We start from the raw sequence: 21430 nt of genomic DNA on the forward strand, positions 1-21430 counted from the left end.
ATTTGCTCCACCCAGGGATTCCCCTTTAGCAAAAGGAACCTTGTTATACTCCTTTCTTCATCCCCTAGACCTCCTAGCACTGTATATCCATATAAGAAGTTCTCAGCCAATGATTGATAAATGAATGAATGGAAAAATGAATGGCTGAGTGGGTCAGGAACTTGAATATCATGGGATGCAGTGGTGATAATGATTTCCTTAACTTAGGCAAACAAGGAGGTCACTGAGCTGAAAGTTTTAGTCAAGACTGACTTGTAAGCCATGATGCGTTCATGGGAGTCAGTGGTGGGCAGGTCAAGGACCTACCATGGCTATATCATCGTCATCAAGGTGTCCCACCTTCCTGGCCTCTAACCAGCATGAACCAAACTTATAGTGTGCTGCACATCAGCAAGCCTGCTCTTCCCTGGCTTGGCCTCACCTGTAAGCAAGGGAAGGGACCCTTCCTGGGTTTTTGCTCAGCACCTTTATTTCACAGCTTTAGCCTTGGGACAATTCAGGTAACACACCTGAATGCCATTGAGCAAAATAGAAGAATGTGCTTAGATTTACCTGAAATCTTGTTGTGTGCAGGAGGGAAAAGAGAAAAGAAGGAGTACTAGAGTGGGCGGGTTGAGGGGTATAAAAACTAAACCAAAGGGGTACAAAAACTAAACCAAACCTGTCGCCGTCAAGTCGATTCCAACTCACAGAGACACTATAGGGCAGAGTAGAAGTGCCCATAGGGTTTCCAAGGAGCAGCTAGTGGATTCAAACTGTAGACCTTTTGGTTAGCATCCAAGCTCTTAACCACTGTGCTGCCAGGGTTCCTGAAGGGTAGAGACAGCCAGTTTAAGCAGAAGGTTAAGGCAGGAAGACCCCTCCCTCTAATCTTCACCCCAGGCATCACTGAGCCCACTGGTTTTCAAACTGCTGTTAGTGCCACACTCCTATCCTTAAACGAATCTTAAATAAAATAAATAAATGAAAATAAGCTGCTCTGTTTGAAGGAAATGGAAGACTTTTCACCATCCCTCCCTGCTCTCTCTCTGTCTCTGAACCCCTTTATCTGTCCCTAAGAGGGCCCTTCAGATTACAATTTAAAATTCTCAATATAAACCAAATCTCTCATTTTATAGATGAGGAAACCTAGAGACAAAAAGAAAAAGTAGACTTGTCCTAAGTCCTGAAACGCCAGTGGTCAGGTCATAAAGCCACAGATCTCCCAATTCCCAATTCAGAACTCTTTTTGTTACTACCCATTCCTCGCCTCCCAAAACCCACCCCACAGCCTGTCCATTTGGCAATTCTGCAGCCAGACTAGAGCCAGCTTCTGAAATCTGGGAAACAATCAAACAGTGCACCCTCCTCTGGGTGGGTGAATCTGGGCTGCATCAAACCAGTTGCCATCAAGTTGATTCCAACTCATGGCAACCCCATGTGTGTCACAGTAGAACTGTGTTGTTCCATAGGGTTTTCAATGGCTGATTTTTAGGAAGTGGATCACCAGGCATTTCTTCCAGGATGCCTCTGGGTAGACTAGAACCTCCAACCTTTCTGTTAGCAGTCCAGCAAGTTAACCACTCAGGGACTTCTCTGGTGCTGTAAGCCCTCTTAAAATTAAAGCTTGGATATCACCTAGTGACTTCCAGGAAAGTTTCCCACGATTCTCAAACTTTTCCTAAGGCCCTGAAGTATGCAGAGCAACTGGAGGGGGAGGAATACCCTGGAGCCAGATGTGCCCCCCACTCAAACTCCTAGGAAATAAATTTCTGTGACAGCTGTAATTTTCACTTAAATGTTTAATTACTTTTTGCATGCTAATCATATCACACACATGGTTGCCTTAGTACTTTTTTCTCTTAAAATCTTTAGTATAGTAAGTGCTCCAGATAATTGTGTGTTTATCCTCTGAACCTATGGACTCAGGGAAGCATGGAGTTAAAATATAACCCCCTTTCTGAGAATCACACAAAGTTGAAGTCTTCTTAACTCCATTGGAATACAAGCTAGGTTCTGTGACCGGAAGTGGATTAAAATGTGAATAGAAGTATAGTACGTAAATGGGGTTTTCTCACTATGGCTGTGTCCTGCCTAGCGCAAAGTGAGGTAGACATACGAACAGTTGAAATAGCCAAGCCAAATGCCCCAAATGAATTATTTGCCCTCAACCTGAGTTTTAAATGTGTACTTATTACATTAACCAGATAAGTGGCAGCCCTCTCCTTCATTTTATCCATCTCGAGGATTCATGTTTAAAAATGAAGGAAAGTATTCAAGCTTAACATGCTTGGTCTCTCATTATTTTTTCATTACCTCATCCCTCAAAAGGAGGAGATAGAATTTATTGACTCTTTAAAAGCTTTTTGACCTTCAATTTTGCAAAGTGCCTAAACGACCGCAAATGATTTTCACATACATGTGATAAAGTTAGTCTGAAGTACGGGGACACTTCTGCCCATCTCAAAGTAAGTTAATCCATTGGTGAGATGGAGGTCCATCTGAAGTTAAAAGTATTTAACATTGCACACCTCTGGAGACCAGACTTTCAGCCACCCAAATTCTCAAGAGCTCAGTAAAATAAATAAATAAAATGAAATGAAGAAATTCAATATCCACCAAATGTAAATAAGTAAAATAAAATGGCTTCAGAGTGCCTGACCCAAGCTCATGTCTAATTAATTATTGCCTATTTGATTGGCGGTCCGGTCATAATTCTTTGCTCACTGACTCTTAGTGAACTCACAGTTCTACCACACCTTAGTTTCTCAACTCAAAGCACACTGGAAAGATACAAACGAAAAAAAAAAATGCATTGAGAGTTGGTAACCCCAGATCAAAGAAGACAAACTATTTTACAAATACATTGTTCCCAGTTTTTGTTCCTTTGCTGCTCTGTTGATTAAGCAGAGTCTAATTAACCACCTATGATTGCCACTAAGGAGCCCTGGTGGTGCAATGGTTAAGCACTTGGCTGCTAACCAAAAGGTTGGCGATTCCAACCCCCCCGGCAGCTCCGAGGTAGAAAGACCTGGTAGTCTGCTTTCATGAAGATTATAGCCAAGAAAACCGTATGGGACTGTTCTACTCTGTCACATGGGGTTCCTATGAGTCAAAAATCGACTCAGTGGAACCTAACAACAGCAGTTGTCACCCACTAGTTATCCTTCATTTCTTACCACCTTGAATTGCTCATACATTGGGCTGTGACTGGGAATGCTACTCCCACCGGTAAGGCCAGCCCATCCACACCTGGCAACCCTCTTACTCAGTCAGAGGCAGAGAGTGCATAGATGGATTTGTCCCCCGCCTCCGCAGCTCTGGAGAGGACATAGGCAATAGAGCAGACAGTTAGCATTTCACTCTGTCCGGGGGTTGAACTGCCATTTTCTGCCTATGATGAATAAGAAACAGTGAAGCTGGTCTGCGTGATGCTTCTGACCTTAAAAACTTGCTAATAATAATGATAATGGAGTCCCTGGGTGGCACAAACAGTTAAGCGTTCGGCTACTAACGGAAGGGTTGGAGGTTTGATTCCACCTAGAGGCGCCTCAGGAGAAAGGTCTGGAGATCCACTTCTGAAAAATCAGCCACTGAAAACCGTATGGAGCACAGTTCTGCTCTGACACACATGGGATTGCCTGAGTTGGAATCCACGGCAACTGATTTTTTTTTTTAAAATATTATAATAGTAAGTTTTTCTCCCCTCTGGTTTCTTTCCTACTAATAAGGTCTACAGTAGGAGGCTTGTACGACAGTAAACAAGCTTCCTAGCACCTCTGTGGGCAAAGATAGGGCCAGGATTTTTGCAGAGGTTAAATACCATGCTGCAGTGGAATCTGGTGATAAGGAAGCTCGCAGACCTTTGCTGATGGGTCTGAAGGGTGATTAGATCCCATTACACAGTGCCTGTTACGAGATGTTGAAACAGAAACAAGGTGAGGGCTCCGGGCTGAGACTAGCTGACTCCAGAGTAGAGGGGCAACTTAGTTGTTTCAGGTAAGGTTTGCTTAGCACCAGGCTAATAAGGAGCAGCTAGTGGCTTCCCTCATCAACTAAGTTAGCTGAGATCATTGAAGAGGTGGGGGATGTTGTATGGGTATGTTGGCAGGAGTATTGTGCCAAGTACATTTTTTAATGTTGATAAAATAAAGCTATATGGGAGGACAAAATATCCTTAAAGATTCCTAAACAATAGAAAAATCAAAGCCCAGCTTGAAACCTGCTAAAAACAGACTAAATGAAATTAGAACGCAACCTTGTTGGCGACGTCAAATCCGACTGTTAGTGTTTTATTCTGCAAACCCTGAGGGAGTGCAAGACTAATTTAAAAGTCCTCTCCTAATGGTTTGGGCAACTACTTCACTTTTGAAAGTTGATTTGAACCGATTACGTTTCTACTGTAGAGACACCCTGAAGCTAGTGCTAATATCCTGCAGATACTCACCAGCATGGCTGCAATGGCTGTGAAATTTTTTAATTACTTTCTCACCAGTGAGCAAATAGGATTGCCCCATCCTGCAGGTGCTCTTCCACTTCTCCAGCTTCCCAGGCTCCTCTCCAGGGACCCTCAACTTCCCCACCCCCAACAACCGAAGGGATAATGCCTGGGGCAGCTCCTTGCCCCAGCGATCTTTTTTCCCCGATCAGCTGATGTCCCTTGGAGAACTGGTTGTTGAAGATTTTGAGTATGGGCGCTACCTGTGGAGGTACAAAACTCAGCTGTCAATGCATTGCTGATTTGAGACAATGGCCTAGGGAATTGAATGACCTTTGCCATTATTTTAACGCCATCAGATTCCCCCCATCCCCACCCCACCCCAATCACAAAACAGCTTTGCATAGCTTCACCTTGATCAACCAGGAGAGGTCATGGAAAGTTCTAGTAGGGTCTGCCACTTACTAGTTGTTATTATCATTCCTTCTGTCTGGGCTTCTATTTCCTCATTTGTCCAAAGGAAAGTGTGGACCAATTCAGGGGTTCCCAACCCTGGCTGCACAGCAGTGTCAGCTGGGAAGACTTTAAAATCCCCAGGCTCAGAGATTCTGACTTTATTGATGTGGGGGTGTAGAGTCTGTGCTGTTCTTGAGTTCTCTGGTGATTCTTTGTGTAACCAGGCTGGAGAGTCACTGCTCTAGCTGACCTCTAAGACCCTGGCTCCGTGATTACAATTGAACTGCTCTTCCCACTTCACCAATGAAAACGATTTGCTTTCTAGGACTGACAGTAGGTGCTGGCTGCAGCCTGGCCCAGGTGAAGGACGTCTTGGCTGAGATGGTTTCCAAACTCCCAGAGGAGAAAACTCAGACATACCTAGCCCTCCTGAAACATCTGAAGAGTCTAGGGGGGCAGCAGATCCAGAATATGGCAGTATGTTCCCCAGATGGGGTCACTGGGCACACAGCACCTATTCTTACTGAAATGTTGGAATATGCATTGGCAGAATCAGTATGCGAATGGGTCTCAGCAGTCTGAAATAATGGGCAAAACAAATAAATACTGTACTTAATATTTAACAAATATTATATGATACAATGTTTAAAAGAGAACTGTAAGTCAAGTTCAATAGAGTGGCTAAGTAACCATGCAGGTGGGAAAGGATATCATGGTTTTGCTAATTTCATCATAAGACTATCAAAGAACATAAGTTAGACTGCATTAATCAAAATATAGTATCTAAAACAAGGGGGGTTTAGAGTCCAGGGTTCTTTACTCTAGACTTTTCAAACCACAGCTGAACAAAAATGTTCAGATCAGGGAGCATGCTTTAAGGTGTGGTTGTTTCTAACTGCAGAAGAGAGACGAGACATAGGTTTTCAAAATACACATACTCCTGTCCCCCACATACCCCAAACTGTGTGTTAGAAATTCTTGGGACATGGAGGATAGGGAGAGAACATGTTTGCTTTGAAAATGTTATCTCCCCCTTGAGAACTCCGACTAGATGCCCTGAAGCTGGTCAAGGAAATGGTGGCAGGAGAGCAAGGGGTTGGAAACCACATCAAAAGATGAAAGGCTTAAGGGGAGTGGGGGGCATGGTCAGAGGGAACAGGAGAGTTGACTAATTTTTAAAGACTCCTAAGGGCAGATATGATTTATTACATACGATCACAAAGGGAAGAAGTATGACGGATGGGTGGAGTCCAGGGAAGCAGAGTTCAGCTCAGTGGAAACAAGAACTTTATGATCAAGCTGTCCATACAGGAAGGGGAGTTCCCTGTCCTCGCTGATGTTCCATTCTGGCCCAGACCGCAGAAACCTGGTGGCCACTGTCAAGTCCATCACTATGTGGGGAGAGGAGTATTGAGCTGAATGACCAGTCATTTCCTTTCCAAGTTCTGAGATGCTACATGCTCAATCATATCCTAGTGAGGTCTCCCAAGGAGAGGAAAAGGGTTACTCTCTGCCAAACATGTGGATACCCAGAGCCCCAACATGGCCCTTGTTATGTCTGGCCACTCAGACCTTCAGAGGCTCATGTGAAATGAGGCCTGAGAGCCTGTAAGTCTGAGGCAGGAGGGCATATCTGTAGACGGCACCGTGGCCTCCAAGGCCCAGGAGGGGGTGGTTCAGAATTGGGCACTGAGCCTCACTGCTTAGGATTGAACCCCACCCAGTCCTTCTACTTTCTAGCTAGAGAACTTGGTCAAGTTTCATAATTTCTCAGTACCCCAGTATCTTCATCTGTAAAATAGGAATAATGGCATCAACCTCACTTGGTTTGTGTGAGTGGATTCACTCACTGGATTAAGTGAGTGAATATGTGTAAAGAAGTTAGACAGCATACAAACAGAACATACCAAACGCTGTGTAAGCATTAGTTATCACTGATCCCTCTTCCTCTCCAGAGTAGCAGGTGGGAGGGGACCTCCCCCGCAGTCTGAACTGAGTCCCCTCGGTGAAAGAGAAAAGGACTGAACTGACCAAGACTTCTCTGGCCCTTTTCACTAGCCACTGAGAGAACTGTAGGCAGGTGCCTGTGGGGTATAGGAACTTAGGGGTAGAAGAACAAGGCTGTAACTCTCTCTCCTTAGTCCTTAGGGGGACATGTTATAAGCCGGCATTACTACTCAGATCTGAATCCAATTCTGGCTGTGGGCAATGCTACTCTCAATCTGATATCAGAAGGTAAGCTACCCCAGGACACCGTGAACAACACCTAAAGGTCTTTTGTTTTTTATTGTTAAGGGACCACTTTAAGTCGGAGCCCAGAACTCTGGCTTTCAAGTCACATGGGGAGCTCAAACTTATGAAGGAAGTGGGTGGCTGGCGTTTCCTTCTGACACCATGCACACGCAAATATACACACACAAGGGACCAGACTCAGCCCGTGTGTTTTGCTTGGCAAGTAAACATCAGGGCTAGTTGGCAGAGGCTGAGGTGAAGGTGAAGTTGGAGCGCCCCACTTCCTGGTGGCCTGAGGGTCCGCTCCCCTCCTCCTCTCATCCTTTCCATGGGCTTCCCCAACACACGCAGCCTGCCGCCTCCCCCAGGGTTCCCTCTAAGTCATTCCCCCATGTAGCTATGTGAGAAGTCACAAGTCTGGTGAGGACACACTACAGACGTTGTGGGTCTCCTGAGGACAGGGAAAAGGCGATGATTAATTTTACTTTCTGGCTGAGGGGAACATTCGTTGAGGCTGTTGTTGTTAAGTGCCATCAGCTCGGTTCCGACTCATAGCCACCCTATGCACAACAGAACGAAACACTGCTCAGTATTGCGCCATCCTCACAATCATTGTTATGCTTGAGCCCATTAATGCAGCCACTGTGTCAATCCATTTCATTGAGGGACCACCCATCCATCTCCCCAGAAGTGCTCAGTGTGCTCACATGGCCCTTGGGCTACTCCAAGTATGTGACCACCCCCACCTTTCCTGGGCTCAAGCTACAAACCAGCCCTATGCTGGGCAATTCTCATACAGCATCTCTAAGCTGCTCAATCACACAGCTGGGAGCACTTGTAGAGGCAGACGGAGTTGTGAACCCAATGTGTCTGATGCCAAAAGGGGTGTACTAGCCTCTTCTCCATCCGGGCACATCCCTGGGCTGTCCTGTCCTCTCCCCACAGTGCCCCTAACTCTAATATGCCCCTTCTGCTTCTCTCTTTTCCTCACCTACAGCCCCTCACATACCCCTCCCTCTCTCCACCCCACTCAGCTGATCACTGATGTCACTTACACACTGATGTCTCTTGTGTGCTGACACTGTCCTAGGCGCTGGGGTGTAGGGTGGAGAATCAAAATCTCTGCCCTACGTGAACTTCTGGGTGCTTCCCACAAGGAATTACCTCACAGACATCCTAACCCTCCCAGAACAGTTTGCTGGCTAACACAAAACCCAATCCCTAAAAAACCAGTTGCCATCAAGTTGATTCCAACTCATGGAGATCCATGTGTGTTGAAGTAGAACAGTGCCTTATGGAGTTTTCAACAGCTGATTTTTTTTTTTTTAATCCAGAAGTAGATTGCTAGCCCTTTCTTCCTAAGCATCTCTGGGTGTACTTGAACCTCCAACTTTTTGAGTAGTTGCAAAGTTCATTAACTGTCTGCACTACCCAGGAATGCCTACCCAATCTTAATAGGTGGTGTCTTAGTTATCTAGTGGTGCTTTAACAGAAATACCACAAGAGGATGGCTTTAACAAAGAGAAATTTATTTTCTCACAGTCTAGTAGGCTAGAAGTCCAAATTCAGGGCATCAGCTCCAGGGGAAGGCTTTTTCTCTCTCTGTCGGCTCTGGAGGAAGGTCCTTCTCGTCAGTCTTCTCCTGGACTAGGCGCTTCTCTGCACAGGAACTCCAGGTCCAAAAGACAAGCTCTGCTCCCGGTGCTTCTTTCATGGTGGTATGAGGTCCCCCCTCTCTGCTCGCTTTCCTTTCCTTTTATCTCTCGTAAGATAAAATGTGGTGCAGGCCACGTTCCAGGGAAACTCCCTTTACATTGGATCAGGGCTATGAGCTTAGTAAGGGTATTACAATCCCACTCTAATCTTCTTTAACATAAAATTACTATCACAAGATGGAGGACACAATACTGGGAATCATGGCCTAACCAAATTGAGACATATTTTTGGTGGACACAGTTGAATCCATGACAGGTGGGAATTCAGGAAGTATCTGGAAGAGGGAAAGCGTTCATCCCCTACAGCTTTCCCATCCCTATTCATCTTTGTATGGAGCCTGCCCAGGAGGCAGGAGGAAAGTTTTCACCCCTGCCTGTCTGAGTCCACCATCTTGTAGAGTCCTCCAGGCCTATGGTCCAGGGATGACCCCAGCTCAACCTCCAGAGAACAGGAGAGAAGAAACCAAGACTCCCAGGCACCAGGATGGCAAGGATAGCCCAGCCCCCATCCAGGGCCCATGTCCTAGTGTTGGTGGTTACCTTGAGCTTAAGGGCTCTGCTTTTCCAGCCCTACCAAAGCCATCTCCAGCCTGAGTGTGGCCCCAACTGCAGCCCCAGCTGCAGCAAGGGCGGTAGATCAGCAAGGCTGGCCCAACAGCAGGGCAGGCCAGGCAAGCTCTGTAAGTGGCTCCTTTGGGACACCCCTGCCTCCCTCAAAACTACACCTAAATTCCAGTCACATCAGATTCATTGGGCTGTAGTTTGATCTCCTCAGGGCACCTCTGGTGGAGCCAGAAACCACTATTTAAAGCCAGAGGGCGTAGCTCTGACCACCAAGTGGTGACATTTGGGCTGAAAGGCGTTTTTGTGAATTGTTCACTTTGCTTTAAAGATGCAAATATCTGGAGCCAACAGCATCAAAAACATAAAGGTACAGTCGGCCCTCCATATCCGTGGGTTCTGCATCCACAGATTCAACCAACCACCAATCGAAAATATTTTTTTAAAAATGTATAGTTCCAAAAAGCAAAACGTGACTTTAACATGCACCAAGCACTATGCTGAATCCACAAGAATGAAGTGATGTGTAGGCATCCCCTGCTGTAGCCTCCCGTCATTTCACAGATCCTCAGTCTCTCTCCAGCACTCGTTGTTTGAACATTGTTCACCTCTTGCATCTTGTCATTATTCCCTAAACAATACAGTACTGTATAACAACTATTTATATAGCATTTACAGCGTAGTAGGTATTATAAGTAATCTAGAGATGATTTGGGGCTCTAGTGGTGTAGTAGTTAAGAGCTTCACTGCTAACCAAAAGGTTGGCAATTCACATCCACCAACCGCCCCTTGAAAACCCATGGAGTAGTTCTACTCTGTCCTATAAGGTCATTATAAGTCGGAATCGACTCCATAGCAATGGGTTTGGGGCTTTTTTTTAATTTAGAGATGATTTAAAGTATACGGGAGGATGTGCCTAGGTTATACGCAAATATTACACCATTTTATATAAAGGACTTGAGCATCCAAGGATTTTGGTATCCGCGGGCAGTCCTGGAACCAATCCCCCGCGGATACCAAAGGACGATTGTAAATCCAACTATTTGAACTCCGTTAATAGTGGAGACAAACCCTATATGGTTTGCACTCAACTACTAATCTAAAGGTTGGTGGTTTGAACCCACCCAGTGGCACCACGGAAAAATGTCCTAGCGATCTGCTTCCGTAAAGATGACAGCCAAGAAAATCCGATGGAGCAGTCCTACTCTGTAACACATGGGGCTGCCATGAGTTGTAATCAGCTCCACAGTAATGGGTTTGTTTGTTTTGTTTTAGGGGCATGGGTGGGTTACGTTGATTCTAAATATTAAATGGGTGGGATTTCGTTAGCCAGCCTCCAATCTGAAAGAATGAAAGTCGCACATGTCTGGCAGGCCTTGAGGCGGGAAGAGACCCTGGTTCACACACACACGTACATTGATAAGAGTAAATGTCCTGGAGTTACCTCCCACACTTCCCTGCAGATGGGAACAGGATGAGCCCTGTATCTGTCACAGAACCAAACCTCTGCATCGCTCTATACAGAGGAAGGCGACATTTTCTTTTCCGCTGCTGACATTTAAAAGTACAGAAAAATCTTGCTTTCCTTGTTGCGACTGTGCAGAAATGTCATTTTCTTCAACAGAAGGAATGCGGCAGATTCCTCTGAATGAAGATTTTCTTGCTGGGTTGGCAAGTGCAGACCTTAAGCCACAGGAAATTTTGGCATCTGTTCATATCCCTCACTCTCACAAGGTAAGAATTCTGCTAGTGGCTTTTGAGGGTTGTTTTTCTTCTTGCATAACTGTGCCCAGGCGTCTTTAGAAATCTGAAAGCAGATGGAAGGAAAAGAACTGCACTGAAAACCTGTTTCCTGTCGCACTGTGGACTGGCCCAGTACCAAGGCCCTCAGACATCACGAGTGAGCAGCTCCGGGGTGTGGTTTGGGGCTGTTGTTTCAGCTGTGGGGTGGGGCCCACTGAGGCCTGCAATCATGCTTCCACACCCCCTTGTGTCCACTGAAACTCTGGGAAGCAGAAGTGAAAGCTCTCTGCCTGTGGGCTGAAGATTCTCTGCCTGACCCACAGGGAGATGGAGGCTAGAGCCACCCCCCTACTGCCCACTCTAGCCAACTGCGTCAATTCATAGGAACATGAGAGCTTCCAGGAGTTTGTGCTAACACAGGGCCCGGGGGTTGATGTGGCCACTTCCAAAAAAGCTATGGAGGTGGCTGTTTGTCCTCACACTTTGCTCCTTGTGCCTCTCCCTCAAAGCTGTAGCCGAACCCAAGAGGACAGTCTTCTCAGAGAGAGACAATGCAACACATACACTCTCTCCCTCTCTCTGTCTCACACACACACACACACACAGACACTCACTCATAGATCATAAGCCATGAGTCTGCTTTGTTATGAAGGAAGTCGTATATTAAGTCATGTTTTCAGCCACATGATTGTCATTTGTTTTTCCTTTTGATGGTGTATATTAGTTTCCTAGGGCTGCCACAATCTTGGCCGCTTAAAACAACGGAAGTGTATTGTCTCACAGTTCTGGAGGCTAGAAGTCCAAAATCAAGTTATCAGCAGGGCCAGTTTTCTTTCTGAAGGCTCTAGGGGGAGATCCTTCCTTACCTCTTCCTAGTTTCTGGTGGTTCCTGGCAATTATTGGCGTTCCTTGGCTTGTCGATACATCACTCCAGTCTCTGACCCTCTTTACATGTGTCTGTGTCCATTCAGACTGGATTAGGACCCACCTTACTCTGGTATGACTTAACTCATAACACCTTCAGAGACCCGACTTCCAAACAAGGTCACATTCACAGGTCCTGGGCGATTAAGACTACAACATATTTTTTTAGAAGACACAGTTCAACCCATACAAGAAGTGAAACTTAAATGTGTTCCCGGTCAAATGTGCATCCACGTAAAGGCAGGAGACAGAAAAAGAGGCAGACTCAAACCTGAGCAACCTCATTGGCTCAGGGATGGAGACCTACCTAGGGGCACAGGTCGTCTTCACTAACCCACATCGGCACACCAGTGGTCAGGGTGGCAAGGGGTCATCTGGGGCAGCCATCAGTCCTCCTGAATTTTTCTCCTCATACAAGATTCCCTAGCACACCACTACTGGAAACTTCCTTTTTGAGCTTTGCAAAATGGAAAAGTAATCATTTCTACAAACCAAGTGGAGAGAGGTCTCCTTTGCACTTTGGGCGAATCGTCTTTAAAAACACCTGTATTCGGAGGGCTTCTCCATCCTCCCAGGGGACAAGGGTGTGTGAAGCCTGGAGGAGATGGTACCTGGAAACAGAGCACATGGAATTGTTTCCAGACATGAGTTTCCACAGCATTCTGTGCAGAGGCATCCTGGCCCCAGAGGGAAAGTGGATGGTGATGCCTGTCCCTTGAGGGTATCCAGTGCATTTGGGAGGAGCCTTTGGGAAGACACCACTCTCACTTTGAAAGAGAAGACAGCCAAGTCATCCTTTAATTGTGCCAAGTCTCCTTTGCGTCCCTTTAGATTGAGTCCAAGTGATTAATTAGTGGCACCAAGAAGCAAAAACCATGCTCTTTGTTTTGTCATATCGAGTAACACCAAATGGTTTTTGTCCCCACAGTGGGAATTTGTGTCAGCCTTCCGACAGGCCGAGTGCCAGCAAAATGCCTTGCCCAATGTGAACGCTGGCATGAGAGTTCTCTTTGAAGAAGGCACAGACACCATTGCGGACCTAAGCCTTGCCTACGGAGGGGTAGGGGCTGCCACAATCAGCGCACACCGGTCCTGCCAGCAGCTCCTAGGGAGGTGAGCTCTGCGCCTGAGGGTGCAACCTGACATTTAAAATAACAAGTGGGAATCTGACTCCCCCCAGTGTTTGCAAAGCACTGGGAAGATGGAAGGTTCTCTATGTAAAATCACTGCTTGTTCTTTCTGTAATTTTGCTAAATGAATCAAACCTTACTGGACTTTGATTAATTGTTGGCTACTCTTTGGATGAGAGATACAACAAAATAGCCCAGGACTGAGTAGAGCCAGCAGGTTATTTTTTCCCATCTGGACCTAGTTCTGTTATGCATATCAACAATCCAGCAAACCCACACTGGGCAGCATCCAAGTGACACGGAACGCTCCCACTGCTCGGGTTCACTGTTTCTTCCTCAGTCCTGTTCAGTTCGTGACGGAATTCACCCCAATCGTCTACTTATTTAATATCTGGTTCTAGCATGTTCTTGGTTACACAGCATGTTGCAGTGGAACAGGTCCTATCCTCACCCTGCCGTGACCCAGGGGCCACTTGGTGCAGCCTCCTCAGGCCTTGGTTTTCCTGAGGGGCTTGGTTAGGTGATTTCGAATTCCCTCCAACTCAGAAAAGGGGTTCTGGGGTCTCTAAAATGACACCATCCGATATCTAGCACATGGAGTCCCTGGGTGGTACAAATGGTTAACATGTTTGGCTGCTAACCAAAAGGTTAGAGGTTCGAGTCCATCGAGAGGCACCACAAAAGAAAGGCCTGGTGATCTACTTCCAAAAAAGCAGCTATTAAAAAACTCTATGGAGCATTTGGGAATGGTTAATGGTAGTGGTTGAATAACATAATTAAAGTAATTAAATTCACTGAACTGTACATGTGAAGATTGTAGAAATGGCAAGTGTTCTGTTACCTATATACCTCTTTTTTTTAAAAAAAAACAAAAACCTGTGGAGCACAGTTCTACTCTGACACACGCCAGGAGTCAGAATCCACTTGAGGGCAACTAGGTTGGTTTTTTTTTTGCAGTGTGGTTGAGATTGCCTTTTCACTGATTCCTTCCCTGCCTCCAACCCCACCAGGCGCTGGAATGAGCTGATGCTGGATGAGGCTTGCAGGCTGCTTCTGGAGGAAGTCTCTCTCCCAGGCTCGGCTCCAGGTGGGAGGGTAGAATTCAAGAGGACTCTGGTTGTCAGCTTCCTGTTCAAGTTCTACCTGCAAGTTTTGCAGGAACTAAAGAAGCTATTAAAGCTGTTCCCTGTGCCTGTAAGTGCTCTGGCTTTTACATGCTCCTTGCAACCCTAAACTCACGGCTTTCCCACTACTTTTCCAAACTGTCACCTGTTCTATGTCAGGCCTTGTCAGAACCCAGCCAGCCCTCCTTCTGGGATTCAGCCCTGAGGCTATGTGAGGTTCCCGTCCACAGATGTCTCCTGCATGCCCTGAGGACAAAACCATGGTGCCCCTACCTCTAGCATGCAACTTTTTTCTTTTAAAAAATCAACTTTACTGAAGTATAATTTACATATAGTAAAATGTACCTATTTAAATTCAGTGAGATTTGACAAGCGTGTAAAATCGTGCAGCCACCACCGCAAACAAGGTATAGAACATTTCTATAAGTACCTTGTGCCCATTTGCAGTCAACCCCCCTACCCCTGCCCCGGACAACCACTGATAGGATGTGTGTCACTATAGAGTAGTTTTGCTTATTCTGGAAATTTATATTCAATATGAAATGTAAAATAAAAGTTTATTTTTCAAATAGACCAAAGCGTTGTGTATGCTAATATTTAAATAGCTTGTTTCTAGAATTTCTGATTATAAACTTCCGGAATAAGTTAAGCAAAACCAAACATCCTTCTCTCTCTCTCTGTCTCTGGTCGGGTGGCCCTGACCTGCCTCCTCTGTGGGTAGCGTTTGCCTTTTAACTCCTCTTGTGCTGAAAGCTTCCCTGGTCATTTTTACCTTCAGGGTCCAGGGAACTTCTCCTCCTCCCCTGACCCTGACTGATTACAGCTCTCACCCTGCCTTGTACTCCTCCTTCGTTAACCACACCCAACCCCAACTGTCCACAGCTCCTGAAGTGTCTGATTTTTATTTGCTCATACGAAGACCCTCACTGACCACATTCACCAGGGTAACTCTTGCTGTCATTTAATTTCTGAATCAAGACACTTAAAGCATTGTAGTGACGACCCACAGCAGCCTTTCTGTTTTTCCTGTTCTCCCAGAAAAGCTCGGTTCCTGAGAAAAACAATCAGGATTTGGTCTCTTTTGTGTAGAGTGAATTCTTGCTCATTCTGGTACAGCTTATCCAGCCACAAGTCTTCTTGTTTCTCTTCCTTCCTCTGCAGGCCAGCTTACCAGCAGGCCTCTCTCTCCTCCTCTCTCTCCTCTGGGTGACTTGCAGATCAGATTCAAACCAGTCAGTCTAGTTCCTCATTTTGTGGTGAAGGGTGGGGGAGGGAAGCAGAGGGCAAGAAACATTCACAAAAAGTAAAATCTGGGAAAGGAGTGTGGGTTTTGTTTATCCAGGCTACCCTGGCCTTGCAGTTACATGGATTAAAAAAAAAGTTGCCATCAAGTCGATTCTGACTCATGGCAATCGCGTGTGTGTCAGAGTAGAACTGTGCTCCATAGGGTTTTCATTGACTGTTTTTTCAGAAGTAGATTGCCAGGCCTTTCTTCCAAGGAGCCTCTGGGTGAACTCGAACCACCAACCTTTCAGTTAGCAGTGAGCACATTAACTGTTTGTGCCACCCAGGGACTCATGGATACATTAACCTGTTGCCATACAGTTGATTCTGACTCATTGCAACCCTATAGGACAGAGTAGAATTGCTCCCAAAGGGTTTCCAAGGAGTGGCTAGTGGATCAAACTGCCAACCTTTTGGTTAGCAGTCAAATGGTTAACCACTACACCACCAGGGCTCCATGGATATATCAGCCAAATAATTTTCACATAAATCAAAGCCCACCTTAATCATAGACTAACCAGCTATCTTTATTATTTTGAATCATCTCTCAGGACAGCCATCATTATCCTGAAATTCCAGACTGATTCCTAAGTGCTCTAGAAGATTTCCCTGTCACAATACCGCAGGGAGTCCAGACATACCAGGTCAGTGGGTTTAATGTAACTAAAACCTAGAAGTGAAGAGATAAACTATAGCTGTGCCATACAAGCAAGCTTTTCAGAGTTGTAATTTATTTAGTTCTGACTTTCTGGCTGGTACGAGCACATTGGGTTTTGGTTCAGGCCATGTCAGGGAGATGCTGGAGTCTAAGATCAAATGGGAGTTGCAGCTAGCTCTACTCAAAGCTGAACCAACCTAGAGCAGTCTGGTAATCTGACTCATCTACAAATAACTGTTTCTTCAAACTGACATTCTTTGAGCATTTGTTTACTATCTACTCAGAAGAACAGCCAAGCCCAGTGTGGGGAAAGGACAGAGCAGGAGAACAACAAGTTTCAGCCTCCAGCCCTGATTTCAGATTTTTAGCCTCCAGTCAGCAAAACAAGAGCCCTGCAAGTAACAGAACTCCGCATTCTCCAAGGAAAGTTAAAAAATTATCTATTATTGCCAGAGGACAGCTCCTACCCCACAGCACCTCCAACCACACCACACACATAGAGGACCTTCCCTGAAGAAAGTTCCTGAATAAACACCTTCTTTGTCTCCTTACACTTCTAGTGATTTTTTTCTGGTGTTTCCAGGGGCACCTTAATCCAGATCTGAGTGGTCTTCGTTGCCATCTGCTCTTCCCTCTCCCTCACCCCTAACCTCAGAGGCCCCGCTCAAGTCCATACTCATGCTCTTGGCTTAGATTTTGGTCCTCCACCCTCAGGAATTATAATCACTTTAGACTTCATCACTGTGACCCCAATATATTTCTCCTTTTCAAAATGGGCGAGTGAGAGCTTGACATAACTAATGCCATGATGAACATGTAAGTTTTTTTTTTTTTTCCTTTTTTCTTTGCCTTCTCCTTTTTGCACACCTTTGTTAATGACTTGGTTTTGCTCTGTCCAGCCACCTGTGGCTTACGACCCCCCCCACAGGAAGATTAGAGCCCAGATGTCAGGTATGGAAATGTCTGGCAGGTATCTCTTTAGTATGATAAAGAGTATCTTGTAATTACCTTACAATGTATAACAATACTTCTAACCTTTGTAAAAATCATATATAAACTGTAATGCAAAAAATGCCTTCTGGGACTCCTTAGAGACAGCATGCATTGCTGTCAGATCCCCGGTGGTGTACATCTCCTAAAATAAAACTTTCTCACTCTTTCTGACTTGGAGTACGTTTCATTGGCTCGACTGCTCCAGGGTATGGACCCTATTTGGGTAACAAGCACCATGAGCACCTTATATGTGAACAGATTTATCATTGGAAAGGTGAGAAAGCAGATAAGGAGAGCCCCTGAATTCCAGAAGAAAGGAGTACAGGGATACCACCTGGGAAAAGAAGATGTCAAAAAGAGAAGCCTGGGTGCCTCCTTTGCCTACTTCACAATTTTGTCAAAAGGTTGACCTGATCTGAGGCATTGCCACATAACTGGAATGACAATTCCTTATCCTAGTTATGTGATTAAATTGTTACTCTCATCATCTAACTCACTCCAGTGTCCTGTTGCCTGAGGATGACTGTCTGATTTCTCAATCCTGAATGGGGAGTGCTGGTAATTTGCCAGGCCACTTCTGAGATTAAAGGTTTCTAGAGCAACTCTTGTCTTCCCCTGTAGAGTGTCGATTCTCACCAACCTCTCCAAGATCCAGTTGGACGCCCCATCATGCACCTATCAGGTCTTAAACATGCCACAGGGGAAGCCATATTCTGTGATGACATTCCTGTGGTGGACAAAGAACTTGTCATGGCTTTGATGACCAGTACCAGGGCTCATGCAAAAATCATGTAAGTAAATGAAAAGGTTTTGAAATGCCTTTTAAAAGCAAACCAGTGGATTCCCTCTGAGGAATGTGTCCATTTTCCAGGAATTTCCTGAATCAAAAGAACTTAAAAGGTTAGAGTAGAGTATCTTGAGATACTATCTTGAAATTACTATCGTGAGAGAGAGAGAGAACAAAAATCATAGTTATGGGTGACTTGCTTCCATCCTAAGCGTCACAAAACCTCATCTCCCTCCTACAGCCTCAGGCATGGCTCAAGAAGTAACTCTGAGGTAAGGCTGATATTCAGCTGGTGTTAAAACATTGAAGTTATCTACTTCATTGCCAATTGGTAAATGGCCTCTGTCTTGAGCTTCCCCAAAACACCCTTTTCCACAGCCATACTGATGCTCCCGCAGATCCTCCTGCAGCTAAAATATTACCACCTAGCCCAGCAAGGAGCCTCCTGACCCCTACTCCATGGCACATCTACTCTGATTGGTCAGGGCCTAACCTGGACCAGAAAAAAACCAGTTGCTGTAGAGTCAATTCCAACTCATGGTGACCCTACATGTGTCAGAGTAAAACTATACTCCATAGGGTTTTCAATGGCTGGTTTTTAGATCATTGAGTCTTTCTTCCAAGGTGCCTCTGGGTAGACTTGAACCTCCAACCTTTTGGGTGGGAGTGTGTCAACCGTCTGCACCACCCGGGGAACCCAAGTTAGACCAGGTGTTATATATTTTGATTTTCAGCCATGCACTATCCCTTCCTTGGGCTCAGGCCCTCGAAGCTTACTGATTTCTACTTCTTAAATATTTTATCTTTGCAACTCAAGAAAATGTTTAACCACAGAAGAAAACATTCTTTGATGGCTATGAGGGTGGGGAGGGAGGGTGAGGGTTATTCACTAAGTAGAAAGTAGACAAGAATGATCTTAGGTGAAGGGAAGGACAGCACACACCACAGGGGAAGTGAGCACAACGGGGCTAAACTAAAGCTAAGAAATTTCCCGAATACAATCAAACACTTAGAGGGACAGAGTAGCAGGGGCAGGGGGCTGGGGACCATGCTTTCAGGGGACATCTAGGTCAATTGGCATAACAAAGTTTATTAAGAAACTGTTCTGCATCCTACTTTGGTGACTGGCATCTGGGGTCTTAAAAGCTAGCAAGTGGCCATCTAAGATGCATCAATTGGTCCCAACCACCTGGAGTAAAAGAGAATGAAGAACATCAAAGACACAAGGAAAGTATTAGGCCAAGAGACAGAAAGGGGCACATAGACCAGAGGCTTCATCAGCCTGAGACCAGAACTGGATGGTGCCCGGCTACCACCAATGACCGCCCCGACAGGGAACACAACAGAGAGTCCCTGATGGAGTGAGGGAAGGGTAGGATGCAGAACTCAAATTCTAGTAAAAAGACGAGACTTAATGGTCTGATGAGACTGGAGGAATCCCAAAAAGCAAGGCCCCCGGACTCTCTGTCAACCCAGAACTAAAATAATTCCAGAGGCCAACTCTTCAGACAAAGATTGGACTGCACTGTGGGACATAAAATGATACTCGTGAAGAGTGTACTTCTTAGCTCAAGTAGATACATGAGACTAAATGGGCAGCTTCTGTCCAGAGGTGAGATGAGAAGGCAGAGAGGGTTAGGCGCTGGTTAAATGGACACGGGATATCAGGGGTGGAAAGGAGGAGTGTGCTGTCACAGTATAGGGAGAGCAATTAGGGTCACATAACAATGTATGTATAAATTTTTGTATGAGAGACTAACATGAATCGTAAACTTTCACTTAAACTACAACAATTAAAAAAAAAATTCTCTTTGCTCAGATCAATTGATTCATCTGAGGCCCTTGAACTACCAGGGGTAGTTGATGTGATCACAGCTGAGGATATTCCAGGCACCAATGGTGCCGAAGATGACAAATTATTGGCTGTAGATGAGGTATGGAATATGCCTTCCCAGATGCTTTGTGCAGATAATCACCAAGGACCATTTCCTCTGGCTTTCCATTGCTTCCCAGCTATCTCTGCTGTTAGGGGGTAGAAGTATCAAGCCTCCCAGCTTCTCTCTACCCCTATCATCTTCATTCAGACCTACTCTTCTGGAGTCAGGAAAAAGGATCGTAAAAGGAAACTTACTGCAGTAAAGTGACAAGTCCTAGTTGTGCCACCAACTGTGTGCTCTTAAGTCAATTCACTCTCATCTGAAGACTAAATGCAAGGAACTGATCTGTGTCAGAAAGATCTAGAAGAAGTACAAAAAATACAACCACTCCCTTTATCTACTCTGAGCCCCCTCCCTTCTTGACCTCTCTCCCACCTCCCACCTGCTTTCACATATCCATTTTTAATAAGGTAACCCTTGCCATCTTGGACCTTTTAATTCAATTCAACAATCATTTCATTGAGTACTTGCTTTTGGAGCCAGACTGCCTAGGTTCAGGTTCCGGCTCTGCCACTCCCTAGCTGTGCTACCTTGGGTTTCTTTTTATCATCTGTAAAATGGGAATAACCGTAGCACCCACCTTACTGTGTTGCTGTGAGATTTAAATGAGTCAATACATGTAAAGTGCTTAGAACAGTGCTTGGCATGTGAAGGCTCTCAGTAAAGGTTAGCTGTTATTGTCACATCTCAGTAAGTCCAACACAGACTGTTTCTCCTCCCACCACAGAACACATCACTGTCCTTTCAGTTGAACTCTAGATGAAGAGGTTGGCTGTCACTAGGAACATACTGTACAAAAAATGGTTTCCTTACGTTTAAACTCTAAAATGAAACTATGAGGGTGACACCTGTAAACCAAGTTCAATAGAAGACACAGCAGATTTAGATCACAGTCAATCTCACACTCACTCTGGGGCTTACATTCATTGAGTAAAATGGCCAACGGAATTGTCTGTATTATTTAAATTATTTTTTCATTCAGAATTTTTTGACCAAGCACATACAGTTGAGTGTGACTGTGACTTCAGTATGGTTATTATCGCTTAACAACGAAAACTAAGACACTAGACACTGCTGAGGTTGAATTCAGCCTACCCCCACCTAGAATTTTCCACCAGTTCCACGCGTGTACTTTCCACAGGTACTTTGCGTGGGCCAGCTTATCTGTGCTGTGGTTGCAGAGACTGAGGTACAGGTGAAGCAAGCAATTGAAAAGGTAAAGATCACCTATGAAGATCTGGAGCCTGTAATCTTCTCTATCTAGATAAGTAGGGCTGCCTGTCTTTCCATAAGGCTGTGGAATCAAAAATACCTTTGTAAATATGTTTGTGCAATACTAATTCAGGGTTCTAATTTGTTCTTGTCACTGGCTTTCTTTGGAAAAATCCACTTTCTCTGGAAGATATTACTTGCATGAGTTGGAATTAGCTTTGGCTCCCAAAAACAGGAAAGGAAAAAAAAAAACAGAA

General features: G+C 45.2%; 1 protein-coding gene across 1 annotated transcript in view; it reads left to right on the forward strand.

Moving 5' to 3' along the window:
* The window catches only part of LOC101341581 (aldehyde oxidase 2-like), a 212386-nt gene that overhangs the window by 152003 nt on the left and 38953 nt on the right, over positions 1-21430 (forward strand). The window contains 9 exon segments of the mRNA XM_023732911.1: positions 5199-5350; positions 7015-7108; positions 11006-11115; positions 12977-13161; positions 14189-14366; positions 16138-16230; positions 17859-18028; positions 19844-19958; positions 21103-21234. Of these exon segments, the coding sequence (XP_023588679.1) occupies positions 5199-5350; positions 7015-7108; positions 11006-11115; positions 12977-13161; positions 14189-14366; positions 16138-16230; positions 17859-18028; positions 19844-19958; positions 21103-21234 (1229 nt within the window).

This window comes from Trichechus manatus, unplaced genomic scaffold (assembly GCF_000243295.1).
Source record: "Trichechus manatus latirostris isolate Lorelei unplaced genomic scaffold, TriManLat1.0 scaffold00056, whole genome shotgun sequence".
Taxonomy (NCBI): Eukaryota; Metazoa; Chordata; class Mammalia; order Sirenia; family Trichechidae; genus Trichechus; species Trichechus manatus.